The sequence below is a fragment of the Microtus oregoni genome, unplaced genomic scaffold (genome assembly GCF_018167655.1).
Source record: "Microtus oregoni isolate MIOR12 unplaced genomic scaffold, Mior012 000000F_ref0000247, whole genome shotgun sequence".
NCBI classification, from domain to species: Eukaryota; Metazoa; Chordata; class Mammalia; order Rodentia; family Cricetidae; genus Microtus; species Microtus oregoni.
Genome location: NW_024543059.1, coordinates 45,595,061 through 45,612,049, shown reverse-complemented (window position 1 = coordinate 45,612,049; position 16,989 = coordinate 45,595,061). Strand labels below are relative to the sequence as shown.

The 16,989-nt window shown below is 49.5% G+C and overlaps 1 protein-coding gene across 1 annotated transcript; it reads left to right on the top strand.

The window, feature by feature from the left end:
• The first annotated feature begins 4,423 nt into the window (after positions 1-4,423).
• Positions 4,424-16,214, top strand: Klk13 (kallikrein related peptidase 13). Its single transcript, XM_041655242.1, has 6 exons — positions 4,424-4,480; positions 4,998-5,087; positions 10,680-10,869; positions 10,971-11,239; positions 13,210-13,346; positions 14,884-16,214. Exons 2-6 carry the CDS (start codon positions 5,036-5,038, stop codon positions 15,064-15,066), a joined length of 831 nt encoding a protein of 276 aa, XP_041511176.1. The 5' UTR covers positions 4,424-4,480; positions 4,998-5,035; the 3' UTR covers positions 15,067-16,214.
• Positions 16,215-16,989: the final 775 nt, after the last annotated feature.

Genomic DNA, 16,989 nt, shown 5'->3' with positions numbered 1-16,989 from the left:
TATTCACACATGTACACACACATACACACACACACAGAGAGAGAGAGAGAGAGAGAGAGAGAGAGAGAGAGAGAGAGAGAGATTTAAAATACAGTGTTCAGACAGAGTCAGAAGCAAAGAGACCACACAGGGAGCCTGAAGTAACCCAGCTGAAAGGGGAGCTCAGGAAGATGTCAAGGGAGCAAGGAGGATGGTGAGAACTGGTCAGACTCTGGATCTGTTCTGAAGGTAGGGCTGGGAGGGGTCATAGCAGAGTGACATATGACGTGAGAAAAGGAATTCAAAGTTAAGACCATGCGGAGTGGACAGGCAGACATTAAACTTGAAGGACCCAGAACAAGAGTTTAGAGTCGTTAAATTTGCAAGGAGTTGTCAACCTGTAGATGATATTTAAAGTCACGTGACAGGATGAGGTCAGCGAGGAAATGAGCATAGAGAGAAAGGAGAAGAGGCTGTGGGCAGTGCGACATGGCTGAGGAGCCTCCTGTGAGAGAGGCATGAGAAGACCCCGGGCATGTTCTAGAGAGCCAAGGGAAGGAGCTCGGGGGACCAGGGAGCCCTACTGATAACACAAGATGATCCATGAAGAGATGTTCAGATTCGAAAATGTGGAGGCCACAAGTGTCCTTAATGGGGGTATGGGGAGAATGGACTCATGGAATAGGCTCAGGGGAACTGCACATTAGGGGTGTAGCCAATATTTTAGAGACAGGACTGAGTCAAATGGGAGCAGAGATGGGCCAGCAGTGGGAGGAGATGCCAAGGTTAGAAGAAGGTGGTGTGCCCCCGACATTGCTATTGTCTTAATGATAGACGGGAGAAAATCTGCCGTTTTATGCTAATAAGACATTTTCTGGAGAAGAAAAAAATATTGATGATTCTGTCAAAAGGGAGTTGGAACAGCGCCCTTGAGTTGTAGGGAGGGACAGGATCCTGAGGGGTCTGTCTTAGCCACAGATGCAGAGAGATAGAGGTGAGGTGTTGTACAGACGGTCCTTTTGAACTCTATCTGGTGACAAAGAATGTGGGCGATGGGGATCAAACTCAGCATTCCTAAAGAGGGCCCAGGTGGGACATCCAGCCTCCCAAGAGTCTGCTGTCTCTTGGTATCACAGCCTTTCTCCCCATGCCTCTGCCCTCCCTCCTGCCTTAGATTCCCGTGTCTGTGTATTTACATCCCCTGTACTTAGACCCAAGCTGGGAACCACTAGGAATAGCAATTCTCCTTCATGTCTTTTTCCTCTGTGTCCTGTCAATTCGTGTTTACAGCAGGCTCTGGGTGTGGGGCAGATTTTCTTGTCCCAGCCAACACTTCCAACCAGAACTTCCAGTTTATGCTTGACAAAGAATCCTATTTTGAAGCCAAGCTAGGGTGGGGCCTCCTCTGGAAACCTTGGGGCTGCCTCCATCTCCAGCTTTGGTTCTTTAACATGTTCACTGAGACCCCACGGTCCCCTCCAAGCATTCTTTAAAACACCTTTAGATATTAGGTCACTTAACACTTTTCTATGAGGTAAGTGCTGTGGATGGGGGCCATGTTACAAATGGGGACACTGAGGCACAGAACAACCACCTCACCTGAGCTCAGGCTGTGTGCTGGTGTCAGATTCTGAACCACCAGGAACATGGACTCTTCTGTTTGTTTTTGTTTGTTTTTTTCCTCCAGCGAGGCTGCCAATGCATGGAAAGATGAGGAGCTGCGAGAAGGTCCCCTGGACTCGGTCCAGGGTGAATATCGGCCATGGACTCCTTGTTGCCTTATTAATGAAGTGAGGGGGTGGAAGGCACCCAACCCTTGGTAGGTCCATGACCTCACTTCAACATAGGTAGGCTACCTGAGTCCCGGCCAATCATAACCTTGAACATCAACACTGACCTGGCAATCACCCCTCAACAAATGCCAACACCAGCCACCCCCACTCCTGGCTCCAACCCCTCCCAAGTGAGAAAGCTTTACTGGAAGCTTGAGCCTGGGCCACAAGAGGGCACAGGTACCCCGACTTCCCACACAAGTTGTCACCTCATTTCACCTAGCATCCTCCCTCCTGCCACCCCCACCTGAACCCGACTCTACCGGAAAGGAATGGGCTCAGCACCCACTCCAAGCCCTGCCCGGGGAGGTGGAGGAAGTCCAGGGTGGGGAGGGACACTGGCCTTTCAGTCACCTTAACAGGAACTCACAGATACGACCCAGCCCCCCTACCAAGACCAACCCCAACACAGATGCTCAGCCTGTGTCTAGTTCCCACCGTTGGTGCTCACCCACAATTCCAACTGTCTCAACATCCTTCCATCCTCCATCCTGCCCTCCGACACCGTCACCCCATCAGCACCCTTATCTCTGTACCCCTCCCATTGCAACCCAACCCTACCCCCAAGCATAACTTGGTATCACTCTGCCCTTCCTTCCAACCCATTGCACATCACATTTCCTGTGAGCTCATCAGAATCACCAGAACCCTAAACACAATCCCCTCCATTCCAGCATTAAACCAAACTTCTCTTCCTAGTGAAGGACTCAGATAACAGAGATTCTTCAATGGCAAGTTAGACAGATTATCCGATTTTAGAACATCTCTGTATTTGTGTTACTGTCTTTGAAGTGCTTTTTTTACCACAATGAGCAGTGCTAGGGCTTGAACCTGGAGCCTCCCCATGCTAGACAGGAGCTCTACCATTGAGCTATGCCCTCAGCCCCTCACTGGGGGGGGGGGGGTTCTAAGCAGGGCTCTTTGCATTATCTGGCTAAGTTGCACAGGCTGGCCTTGAACTCACTGTGCAGAGCAGGCTGACCTTGAAGTTTCCATTCTCCTGCCTCAGCCTCTCCAGGTGTTGAGGAGGACAGAACTGTGCAGTGAGGCCCTGTGCTACTTTATAACTTTAAATGGCAGGTATCTGATAGCAATACAAATATTCTTCTCGAAACCCACAGAATTGAAATTTGACAGTGAAGCTTCCCTCGGGACAACCGTGCTGGGCAAAGCTTCCCTCGGGACAACCGTGCTGGGCAAAGCTTCCCTCGGGACAACTGTGCTGGACAAAGCGCTGCTTTGTTAAGTACACATTAGCTTTCCTTACTGCCTCTGTGCTGTGGGCTTTTTCCTCTCTTTTTAAAAGTGCACACCGACCTTAAACTCATCTCATGGCAGAGGGTGAGCCTGAACTCCTGGGCCTCCTGCCCCTGCCTCTCTAATGCTGGTTCACAGGCATGTGCCCCTACACAGGGACGGATGTACCCAGGCGACATACATGCCAGACAAGCACTTCACCAACTGAACTGCAGTGGGGGGCGGGGGGCTGCAACACTTTATTTTTAAAAAGAATCAAACCTTAGGTGCAGTCTGAACTCCCTTGGTTTGGACTACACCACTCCCGAATCCTGCGCCCCACCACAGCCCACCTTCCGCCCTGTGAACCTTCACCGAACCAGCCTATATCTTAATGAAGTCACCTTTTCTAGCTCCCTCTTCCCAAACTTCACTGGATCCCCATCCTTGGCTTGTTTTCAAATTCTGACCCCACCCCTGTCCTTCTTAATCCCTAATCCTGCCCCATCCACCTTTTGGGATTAACTCATGGGCCCCACCCCGCCAAAGTTCCAGAAGCCACCTACTCATTCCTTAAACATCATCCCTTCCTCCTTCCTCTTCCTCCACCCTCCCTAGTCCCAGCTTGCTCCCCCCCCCCCCCCCCCCCCCCCCCGCGCCAGCCCTGTTCCTCTCCACCCACCCTGTCATGCACTCCCTCACCTCATCAATTGCTTCTCAAAGGCAGCCTAGTTCCAGCACTTTCCCAGGCTCAGCCTCTGGAGCACTAGATACTCTGTTAGCCAGGCACCTATATGGTGTGTGTCTTGGGAAGAGGGTGATGAACATATGTGGTCATCACCTTGAATTTCGGAAGGAACAGGGCTGGAGGTGAGACTCCCACTGACTATGCTAACATTGTTGTTAAGAGACAAGCTTGGGTTGCCGCTGGTGAAGGGACTGGCCTTCAGGGACTGGTTGGGGGTGATCCCTATGGTAAAGGTGGGATTTCAAGAGAGCTGGGGGATGCCGGTCTGGGAGCTGCGGCGAACTGAAAGGTGCACGCGTTGAGAGCTGAGAGCGGAGGTGAGGAAAGCAGGGAGGTGCTGCGTGACGAGGGGTATGGAGGGGAGGAGTTTGAGAAGGAAAGTGGGCTTTCCCCTTTTCTGTGGTTCACAGAAAGAAGGTTCACAGTGGGTTCAACTCAGGCTTGGGCGGGGACAGATCTGGGTCCCAGCTTGTTCCAAAAGCTCCGCCTCCAAGCCGAGGGCCGAGCCCAGGCTGGGGGGTGCCTGTCAATAGCAAGCTGAGCCATTGGGGGTGGAGAGGGGGAGCCAGCACCGGGAAATGGTGCGCTCGCTGGGGGAGGGAGCTCAGGGGTTAAAAGCCATGGGTTGGAGCTGAAGTTTCTAGACAGCTGGCTCTTGAAGTTGGCCACCTGGGCCCCTCCTCAGGTAGGGTCTCTGGGAGGGAGAGGGGCAGAGGCCTGGGGAAGGGGCATTGCAGGGGGACAAGAGGAGAAAAGAGGAGGGATGGAAAGTGGGATACAGGGCAGCTGAGTCAGCGTGAGGCGCAGGTGGAGACAGAAACCTGCAGAGATGCAGGGAGTCTAAGCATGCAGAAAGACTAGACGCCAGGGAGGAGACCCAGGGTCCGGGACAGGCCCAGAGGGGGGAGAATGGGGTCAGAGGGGGGAAAGGAGTGATGGGCGAGGCAATGCTGTCTGGACCCAGCTCTTAGAGTGCAGGTTAGGAAGAGGTGACCTTTTGGAAGTGATGGCAGGCGCTGCAGCTCAGAGAAGTGCACGCTGTCCCTCGGGGTGTTCCCCACACACTGCGTGTGGAATTACAGAAGGGCAAGATTTGAGGGCCAGGGATTTCAGAAAGAATAGAGCCGTAAAGTTCAAAATTGCAAAGCGCAGAGAATTTCAGTCTCCGCCTTTGCAATACCCACTTCAGCCTCTCGACCCAGGCCCCGCCCACCCTGCCCACCCCAGTCCCGGAGCTATCATGTGGCCCCTAGTGGCTGCCTTCGTTTGCCTGACCGTGGCCTTGTCCGGAGGTGAGTACTCAGGCACAAGGGTGGATGGAGGCAGGGAGGTCATTCATGCCAATGGTAGGAAGGGTCAAGCCACTGGGAAGGGGGGACTTGCGGGCTCCGCCCCCCACCCCGCCCACTCAAGGCCAGGGGAGGACACACTGAGAGCTTCCTGCTAGTCCCTGTGTGACCTCATTTCCCAACTAGGGTCAGCCCACCAACACCTCTGACTCCAGAGATGCCCCAGCTCAGAGAGGCTCCCAAGTCTCCCTACTCCCTCAACTCTTTGCAGCACCTCCACCACCACCATTGCCTCCTCCTCCACCACCTCCACCTCCACCACCACCTCCACCTTCATCTTCATCTCCTCCACCTCCACCTCCACCTCCAACACCACCTTCATCTTCATCTCCTCCACCTCCACCTCCACCTCACATTTTCAAGACAGACCGAAGAGCAGGAAATTCAGCAGGCCACGGGTTCAAATGTTAACAATGCTACTTTGAGCAAAACCTGTTTCTTCTGCAACATCAATTGCTAGGGCTAAGAAAGGAGGGGTGTTCCTGGTGTGATTTTAAAAAGGGCTCTGAAAATAGTGAAATTTTATTATTTTTTTTAAAAATTCATGTCTGTACGAGGAGGGTGCTGGATACCCTGGAGTGACGGAGGTTGTGAGGTGCCATGTGGGTGCTGGGACTTGAACCCAGGTCCTCTGGAAGAGAAGACAGTGTTCTGAACCACTGGGCCATCTCCCCAGCTCCTTATTTTGCATTTTAGTGGCTTTGTATTTTGCTTTTTGAGACAGTGTCTCTGTCTCCTGCAGACCAGGCTGGTCTCAAACGCACTATGTAGCTGAGGATGGCCTTGAACTCCTAATCCTCCTGCCTGCAGCTTCCCAGAATTAGGGATGACAAGTGTGTGCCACCAGGTTTTGTTTATGGGGTGTCAGGAATGGAACCCAGGGCTGTGTGTGTACTAGGCACACACCAACTGAGCTACAAACCTAGCCCCTTTCTCTGCCTTCGCAAACACACTCTCTAGAGACCCTGTGTATGCGTGCATCATTCATTCATTCAATCATTCATTCTACCAGGGACCAGTACCAGGCATGGCATGCATGCTGCCTGTGGCATCCACAGCATATCTGGGGGAGCTGTGCAGACATTATCGAAACAATTATTCAAATAATTAGTTAAAAATTAATTGCCACTCTGAGGTGTGCCACTATCAGGAGCCTAGATATGTAATGGAGGCTTCCAGAGCCCCCTCCCCCGGGCTTTGTTCTGACTTAAGGGAGGAGGATCACAGTACCTAGCACCCTGCACCAGCCTTCCCCTGGAGGTAGGGTGGCTGCTTGGCTTTGGTGTCACACCCAGGATTCACACCCTTGCCCCTCCTGGTGCCTCGCCCTGGGCCAGGAGCCCCACATGCTGCATCTTGTGGAACCCTCTGGAGCCCAGTGAGGTATGTGTGCTGCAATTACTCCCAGGACTCAGGGACAGAAGGATCCTGCCCCAAAGACACTGCCACACCTGAGCCAGGACACTAATCCAGGCTGTCTACCCGGTCCACCATGCCCTGCTCTGGAAGTCCATCGGACTGTCGGCATAACTTCTGACCTTCTAAAATGCAGCTGCTTTGCTTCATTTTCCTGTTTTTTTCTTTCTATTTACTTTATCTGTTTTATTGACTGTGTGTGTGTATGTGTGTGTGTGTGGTGTGTGTGTGTGTGTGGTGTGTGTGGTGTGTGGTGTGTGTGTGTGTGTGTGTGTGGTGTGTGTGTGTGTGGTGTGTTCGCACTTGTGTACACATTGAGAAGTAAAGTTTATTGGCTGGAGATACAGCTTAGGTAGGGTAGAGTGCTTTTCTGGCATATTTGAGGCCTTAGGGCCAATCTTGAGAACTGCAGAAGGTTAGTGCCTTAGTGCACTGTAGTCTGCTTATATTTACCAATCATGGGGCCCCATGAGAACTCAGGAAGTCTCTGCCGCTGACCTACATTTCCAGCCTTCTTTTTACTTTTTATTTTGAGATAGAGTCTCACTAAGTTCCTCAGGCCAGCTTGAACTTCTGTACTCTGGGCAGGCCTTAAATTTGCAGTCTCCCTGTCAGTCTCCCGGGGATAAGAGCTAACAGGCCTGCGCCACCAAGCTTGGCTTAATTGGCCCTTTTTGTCTTCTGTAAAAATAGCTGCTAAAGATGGTGGACCCTCCAAAATTCAGGTGCTGGACAAGACTTTACTCCCTACTGGTGCTAAGAGGGAAGAGATGAGCATGAGGGTTTCTGTCCGACCAGCCCCCCATGAGTCTTCTACGTGGGCACATTTAGAGTTGAAAGAAAATGGGGCCATAACTCAGCTTCTGAGTGTGCCGTTTATTTCTCCACACCCAGGCTGTGTAGCCAAGGGTGACTTGAACTTCTTATCCCCCTGTCTCTACCTCTTAATGTCACCTTGTCTCATTTTTGGTCCCACCTAAAGTGACCCTGTATTCCTGCCCTTAACTCTTAACTCCCGGCATAGGCGGGTGGGGCGGTGGGCTATGGGACAAGGGGACTCCTTGCAGCAAGATGCTTGGCTGGAGGTTCAATGGCTTCCACAGCTTCCTGATGTGTGATAACTCCCACCGCCAGTTATCTGTATCCACAGCTTCCCATCTGAGGATGCAACCAACAATGCAGCAAAAAATAGGAAGACAAAAAAGCTATTTTTTTCAGTACTGAGCTCATGCCAGCTTTCCACTATGGGAAATAAGGTGTGGTCATTGTTTACACAGTGTTTGGCTTTTATTGGCTATTATAAATCATCAGGAGTGATTTAATGGGATGGAATGATGTGCAGAGTTTATATGTGAACATCATGATGCTTTGTGTGAAGGGTTTGAACATTCCTGGGTTGTAATGTCTGTAGGGCCCTAGAACCAGTTCGCCACAGGTACAGAGAGATGACTGTGTTCTTCTCACCCAAGAGGGATGGAAGCTGAGGCTGGCCATTTGCAGGATTCTGCAGAGTAAGAAAGTAGGGCACTGGAATCTAGATGTGACCCGCTGATCATAGCTGTATCTCCATTGTTGTCACATATACTAGATCCGAGGAATAAGACTATTAACAGAGTGATTCAGATGTCAGCTCTCTGTGGAGTTGTCTGTAAGGGTGAAGGGAGAGAGAGAAAAAAAATATAGGAGAACAAAGAGAAAGGGAAGGAGGGGGAGAGAGAGAGACAGACAGAGAGACTGAGAGACAGAGAAAAGGGAAGAAAAAGAGTAAGAAAAGAAAGAGGAGAGAGAGAGAGAGAGAGAGAGAGAGAGAGAGAGAGAATAGACAAGACGGAGAGGGAATTACCAACAAGCCTGAAAAGATGGACAGCTATAGCTGTGATGAGCATCCTTAGAGAAACATGACATGCCTGAGGTCCAGGAGGGGAGCCCCTAGACCAGAGGCCCCAGAAGGCTTTGCTAAAGAACTAATATACAGACTTAAATATCACAGGGAAGTTGGACCCTGTCATGAGCCTCTGCATGCTCCATCAACCAGCTCAAATGTACTCTGTCTGAACCACATACTATGCCTGATCATGTGACTAAGTGAATATCTGAAATGTGTCTGGCATCCCCAAGGAACTGAGATTTGGATTTTATTTTAATTGACTTCAAGACCTACATGTGGCTGTGATTGGCATAATGAAACGTGGGTCTGTGATTGATGTAAGGAAGAAGTACTCAGAAGGAGGAAACAACAGGTACAGAGAGAGGCTCCTCTGTGTTGGGAGAACAGGTGTATGAGGCCAGAGCAGAGTGTCCCAAGAGGAGAGAGGTGGGAATTCAGACAAACAGGCTTCCAAGTGACACAGTGTGTGTGTGTGTGTGTGTGTGTGTGTGTGTGTGTGTGTAGGCCAGAGGTCAACATCATTCTCTACCTTATTTTCTGAAACAATCTCTCCAACCAAATCTAAAGCTGGAGCAGCTGCCTGTAAACTCCAGAGATCCTCCTGTCTTTGCTCCTCCAGCTCTGAGATTACAGACAACCTGCTCTTCCCCACCCCAAGATGGTGGCAGGGCCTTGATAAAAACTGGATATCAGGGAGCTGGAGAGATGGCTTAGTGGTTAAGAGCATTGTCTGTTCTTTCAGAGGATCGGATTTGGTTCCCAGAACCCACATGGTAACTCACAACCATCTGTAACTCCATTTACAGGGAGTCTGACACCCTCTTCTAACACCTTGAGCACCAGGCATGCACATGGTGCAATACCTGCATGCAGGCAAAGCATTCACACATATAAAATAAACAAATACTAAACATTTTTAAACTGGATATCTAGGAGATAAACAGGACTGTTGTGAATAACGAAGGGATTAAGGGAAACAAGGGTTGATGCCCAGGTTTGGGCTGAGCATCAAGATGAGAAGGACTGGAAGAAACAGTTTGGGGTAAGAAAGATCAGTTTCCAGACACAAACTTTAAGATGTGTATTAGGTGTTTGGGTTGATAGTATTTGAGCTTCCAATTACAAAGGTTGGGGTCAGTGATGAGAATTTTGGCATGACTACTTGTAGGTGGTCTGTAGAACTGGGAAAGCACCCAGTAAATGTGTTAAAAATATGTATGTATGTATGTATGTATGTATGTATGGATGGATGGATACATGGGTAAGGTATGGATTGAAGGATGGATAGGTGGATGAATGGACTGGTGGTTGGGAGGATGAATAGATAAGCAGGTTGGTGGTTGAATGGATGGATAGAGGGGTAGGGTAGATGGATGTTAGATGTATATATGTGTGGATATATGGATGGACACATAGAAATGGGTGTGTGATTGGATAGACGGATACATAAATGGATGAGCAGGTGAGTGGACATGTAAATCAGTGGGGTTGTGGGTAGGTAGATTAATGGGGTAGGTAGATGGATAGATGGGAAGATTGATAGATGATGGCTGGCTGGCTGGCTGGCTGGATGGATGGATGGGTAGATGTGTGAATGGATGGAAGGATAGATGAGTAGAAGATGGATAGATGATGGATTGATGGATGGTTGGATACATGGATATGTAAATGCATGGGTAGATGGATGGACATATGAATGGATGAGTGGATGGGCATGTTGATGGATATGTAGATGGTTGGGTGGGTAGATTAGTGGATATATGAGAAGGTAGATGTATGGATGGCTGGGTGAATTGATTAATGGATGGTTTGATAGCTGGAAGGATGGGTGAGTGGATGATGGATGGATAGGTAAATAGGTAGATGGATTGATGGGTGAATGAACTAATGAACAAGTGGATGGATGATGCCTAGGGAGATACATAAATCAAATCTTTCATCTTAAGAAACTGTAGATGGAGAGAAAGTGGACCTCTGCTTACTTCTTGGTCACCTTCTTGTTCCATAGCTGTCCTCTCCATGCCATTAGACAGCGCAGCTCTTCTCCAGTACAGGCGAAACGTCTGCCTGACTCATCCCCTTATGGAATAAGGCAACTTAGAGGATAGCAAGTGAATCCTCAGTTCTTGATGACCCAAAACAATAATCTGACCCTTTCCCCAAGTCCAGAACCACAGACTGGCCCTTTCTTCTTCCTTAGCCCTATTCTCTAAGTTTTTTGTCTTTGACAGGAATCTCCCGGGACTACCCCAAGATTCTCAATGGTACCAATGGAACCAACGGTTTTCTCCCGGGGGGCTACACCTGCCTCCCCCACTCTCAGCCATGGCAGGCAGCTCTACTGGTCCGTGGACGGCTTCTCTGTGGAGGTGTTCTGGTTCACCCCAAATGGATACTCACAGCAGCTCACTGTAGGAAAGAGTATGTGGGGCCTTTGAGTGCAGGATGGGAAGAGGCTGGGACTGGGGTGGGGACAGAGATGGGCTCATCTGTCTCTTTCCCACCACTTCCTGCATCCACAGTGGGTACACAGTTCACCTAGGCAAGCATGCCCTGGGGCGTGTGGAGAATGGCGAGCAGACAATGGAGGTGGTCCGCTCTATCCCCCATCCTGAATACCAGGTCAGCCCCACCCACTTGAACCACGACCATGATATCATGCTTCTGGAGCTGAAGTCCCCAGTCCAGCTCAGCAGCCACATCCGTACTCTGCCACTCTCCCCGGACGACTGCCTGCCCACTGGCACCTGCTGTCGCGTTTCCGGCTGGGGTACCACCACCAGTCCCCAGGGTAAGTGCCTGCATGGCTGCTGGAGTTCTCGCAGGTGGTGGGGGAAACTGAGGCAGCAATAAGCAGGGGGAGTCGGAGGATTCCTTTTATTATATTTGTATTGCTTTGGGGTGTGTGCTGGAGGTAAGGCGCTTATACCAAAGCCATCAAAGGGACATCAGAGAACAAATTGTGAAATTCCCATCATTGGGCTCTGGGATCAAATTCAGGTCCTCAGGTTTGACTGCAAGCACTTTTCCAGTCCCTTTATAAAAATAAGTCTATATAAACGAAGGCACGTATCTCCTTAATATTAATATTACAAATGTATGAATATGCATATCAATATATATATATATATATATTTTGTGTGTGTGTGTGTTTGGTTTTTAAGACAAAGTCTTACTATGTAGCCCTGACAGGCCTAGAACTCAAAGAGATTCACCTGGCTCTGCCTCCCAAGTATTGGGATTATATATACAATTTATTTCATTTTTGATTCTGTGAGTATGTCTGTGTGGGTTTGTGCATATGAGTGCAGTGCCCACAAAGGCCAGAAGAGGGCCCAGGGTTCCTCTAGAGCTGCCTGACATGGGAGCTGAGAGTCAAACTCTGGTCCTCTGGAAGAGCAGCAAGTGCTCTTAATCTCGGAGCCAACTGTCCAGACTCAGAAAAATAATTATATAAAAGCCGGGCCTGCTGACACCGACCTGTGATGCCAGTCACCTAGGGAACTGTGTTGGGAGGATCACAAGTTCAGGGTCAGCCTAAGCTACAGAGAAGTCAGCCTGGGCTCCACAGAGAGTTCTGCCTCAAAAATTCTTTTTAAAAAAGTAAAATAAGGCTGGCCAGAGGACTCAGTGAGTAAGGGTGCTTGCCACCACCTGAATTCAACCCCCCCCCCCCCTGGTAGAAGGAGAGGACTGACTCCCAAAAGTTGTTCCCTGACTCCTCACGCCTATTTTAGCATACATACACAGGCACAAAACATTTTTTAAAAAATTAAATTAAATTAAAAGGGCTGGAGTGTGGCGTAGCTGTAGAGAGTGTGTCTTGCATCAGTCCCGAGCACTGAAAATTAAATGTTAGGTGATAATGTTTGCTCTGTAATATCTCATACTTTATTATATACATTAAGAAATATATATTTATAATTTACATATTTGTAATTTATAATACATTAGATAAGTATATCGTATGGAGGTGGGTGAACTATAAAAAGTGTATCTTTAGGTATGTTTTATACACGTGACTAACATACAGCATAACATGTCAGCAGGCGTCTCCACAGCAATCCTTGGCTCTCTCCCATCTCTTTTCTGCCTCTCTCTCCCCCTCACATTCCCCTCCCCCAGCACCTGGTCTCTCACTTCCCACCACTCCTTGCTTCCTACCCACCTTGAGGTCTTTTTCCCCTTTTCCATTTTCACACGCATGTGGTGTGCATGTGTGTATGTGCATTTGCTTGTGTGGGGGCAACATGTGTGTGAGTGCATGTGGAGTGCATGTGGAGTCTCGAGGTTGATGTTGGGAACCATCCTTGATCATTCTTCCACTGTATTCATTGAGGCAGGGTCTCTCCATCAAACCCCAAGCCTACCATCATGACTGGCCTTGCTAACCAGTTTGCTCTGGAGGATCCCCTGACTCTTCTAAAGCTGAAATTACAGGCAGGCCACCATGCCCACTCCCAACATTTACATAAGTTCTAAGGATCTAAACTCATACTTGCATGGAAAATACTGGGGTACCTTCCCAGTGCCCTACCTTCAGGCCTGTTATCTCTCCCCATCCCTGTCATCCTGCCCCAACCATCCCATCCTCCCCTCCTTTTATCCTCATTCGTTTCCCATGTTGTCTATATTTTTGTCTCTTTACTACTTTCTGCCTCATCCTTCCCTTCATCTTACTTATCCCATCTCAATTTCCTGCCCACTCTGACTCTTTAACATCCAGGACAAGCCTCCTCAGATGGTCTCTCTCCTCCCCAGTGAATTACCCTAAAACCCTGCAGTGTGCCAACATTGAACTGCGCTCAGACGAGGAGTGCCGACAGGTGTATCCCGGAAAGATCACGGCCAACATGCTTTGTGCTGGTACCAAAGAAGGCGGGAAGGACTCTTGTGAGGTGAGACGCGAAGAATGTTGGAAGCATGCAGTCCATCCTTTCCATCTCCCTGACTCTGTATCCCTCTGACTCTCCATCCCTCTGACTCTCAGTCCCTGTGACTCTCCATCCCTCTGACTCTCCATCCCTCTGAATCTCCATCCCTGTGACTCTCCATCCCTCTGACTCTGTATCCCTCTGACTCCCCATCCCTCTGACTCTGTATCCCTCTGACTCCCCATCCCTCTGACTCTCCATCCCTCTAATTCTCCATCCCTGTGACTCTCTGTCCCTCTGACTCTCCATCCCTCTGACTCCCCATCCCTCTGACTCTCCGTCCCTCTGACTCTCCATCCCTCTGACTCTCCATCCCTCTGACTCTCCATCCCTGTGACTCTCCATCCCTCTGACTCCCCATCCCTCTGACTCTCCATCTCCCTAACTCTCCATCCCTCTGACTCTGTATCCCTCTGACTCCCCATCCCTCTGACTCTGTATCCCTCTGACTCTCCATCCCTCTGACTCTCCATCCTTCTGACTCTCCGTCCCTGTGACTCTGTATCCCTCTGACTCCCCATCCCTCTGACTCTGTATCCCTGTGACTCTCCATCCCTCTGTCTCTGTATCCCTCTGACTCTGTATCCCTCTGACTCTGTATCCCTGTGACTCTCCATCCCTCTGATTCTGTATCCCTCTGACTCTGTATCCCTCTGACTCTGTATCCCTCTGACTCTCCATCTTCCTAACTCTCCATCCCTCTGACTCTCCATCTCCCTAACTCTCCATCCCTCAGACTCTCCATCTTCCTAACTCTCCATCCCTCTGACTCTCCATCTCCCTAACTCTCCATCCCTCTGACTCTCCATCTTCCTAACTCTCCATCCCTCTGACTCTCCATCTTCCTAATTCTCCATCCCTCTGACTCTGTATCCCTCTGACTCTCCATCTTCCTAACTCTCCATCCCTCTGACTCTCCATCTTCCTAATTCTCCATCCCTCAGACTCTCCATCCCTCTGACTCTCCATCTCCCTAACTCTCCATTCCTCTGACTCTCCATCTTCCTAATTCTCCATCCCTCTGACTCTGTATCCCTCTGACTCTCCATCTTCCTAACTCTCCATCCCTCTGACTCTCCATCTTCCTAATTCTCCATCCCTCTGACTCTCCATCCCTCTGACTCTCCATCTCCCTAACTCTCCATTCCTCTGACTCTCCATCTTCCTAATTCTCCATCCCTCTGACTCTGTATCCCTCTGACTCTCCATCTTCCTAACTCTCCATCCCTCTGACTCTCCATCTTCCTAACTCTCCATCCCTCTGACTCTCCATCCCTCTGACTCCCCATCCCTCTGACTCTCCATCCCTGTGACTCTCCATCCCTCTGACTCTCCATCCCTCTGACTCTCCATCCCTCTGACTCTCCATCCCTGTGATTCTCCATCTCCCTGACTTTTCACATCTGTCTCTCTCCACCTTTCACTCTTCTCCCCATATGTCTTCCATCTCTACCTTCTATTCAGATGTATCAAGAGTCCTTCTTTCTCTTCCCCCACCCAGGGTGATTCAGGGGGCCCACTGGTTTGCAACGGCAAACTCTATGGCATCATCTCATGGGGAGATTTTCCATGTGGGCAGCCCAACCGACCTGGTGTCTACACACGAGTCTCAAAATATCTGCGTTGGATCTGGGAGACAATCAGAAACACTCCAAAGCAGAAACAGACAAGGGGCAGACAATAAAACTGGGTTAATTTGCCTGCCTCCCTCCCCTACTGTGCCTATCTCACTATGTGCTCCTCCCTTCTCTGTCCCCTGTGCCCTAAGTGTCCCCTCGGAATCATGCACTCACATTCGCTGCCAGCCACACCCCCTCTACTAGGCTTGAAATGCTTCAATAGCTAGAGTACCCCAACCCAAATGCCAGCCAAGTTCACAGCTACATCATCACGGCTACCATAAACTGAAGTTGATGCCTACACATCCCAAATCTGTTTACCCTCTTCAGGCCCCTCGTGAACTCATCTCAGTAGCGTTCGTAGATAGACCTTCCCTGACAGCTTCTTGGAACCCTCAAAATATTTACCCCGTGACAACACTGTATGTTTTATATTCAAGAAGGTTCTAGATTACTTGCATTCTGAAAGTCTCTCTTGTCCAGAATCCTCTGCCCTGACCATATCCTATACTCTTCAAGATGACTCATCACAGCTACTCTAGACCTTCTTCATAACTCATTCCTGCTCCGACATCCCGACACAAGCTACATCCTACAGTCTATTCCTGCTCCGACATCCCGACACAAGCTACATCCCACAGTCTATTCCTGCTCCAACATCCCGACACAAGCTACATCCCACATTCTATTCCTGCTCTGATATCCCGACACAAGCTACATCCCACAGTCTATTCCTGCTCCGACATCCCGACACAAGCTACATCCTACATTCTATTCCTGCTCTGATATCCCAACACAAGCTACATCCCACAGTCTATTCCTGCTCTGAAATCCCGATGCAAGCTACATCCCACAGTCTATTTCTGCTCTGACATCCCGACACAAGCTACATTCTACAGTCTATTCCTGCTCTGATATCCCGACGCAAGCTACATCCCACAGTCTATTCCTGCTCTGACATCCCGACACAAGCTACATCCCACATTCTGCAAGGCCCAGCCCCTGTCAACTCTGCCCCTCTCTGGTCACTGCCACAGCAGGTCAACAGTTCTCTGGTCCCTGCAGTTCCAGGAGCCGAAGGGCCTCCTTTCTAGGTCTCATCACCCCTACCAGTCTCCTTTCATCTCGTCCATGAGCGTCTTTACTCAGCAGTCCTTGTTTTCGTATCTTTGCCTATGACCCTGCATCTGCTTAATGTTAATCCCTGCTTTTGAATAAGTCATAAAACCTGAAATTTCTTTGCTTCTTTTTTTTTGTTTTGTTTTGTTCTACATGAGACATGGGCTTGCTTGGCAGCCTGAGCTGGCCTGGAATCCTCCTGACCATCCTCCTGCCTCACCCTGCAGAGTGTGAGTATGACAGGTGTGTGCCACCCACACCCAGCTCTCTACTCTCTTGCCTTTACAATGGGTTCATCATTTACCTTATGAGCCTTCTCATGAGGGTAGATTCTGAGCCACAAGAGAGAGCAAGCATTTTCTAGAACGGGAAGCGCTCTTAAATGTGGTGGCATACATCTGTTTTGCTAGCACTTGAAAGACTGAGGCAGGAAGATGATGTTTGAAGCCAGCCTGAACTACAAAGCAAAATCCTGTCTCAAACAATAATAGCAGAGGCCATTGAGATGGCTCGGCAGTAAAGGCATTTGCCACCAAGCCTGACAACCTGAGTTCAAGTCTCCATGGTATATGTGACAGAAAGAGAGAACAAACTCCTACAAGTTGTCCTCTGACTTCAACACAGGTGTACTAGTGCACACCCATCACACACACACACACACACACACACACACACACACACACCACATGCACGCACATGTGGATTTAAAAGAGGAGCTAGAGAGATGGCTCACTGGTTAAGAGCAAGAAGACCCAAGTTCTAGCACCCGCATGGTAGCTCACTTTGGCTTTTAACCCAAGTTCTAAGGGATCCAACAGGCAGGTACATGATACACATACATGCAAGCAGGCAAAATATTCATGCACCTA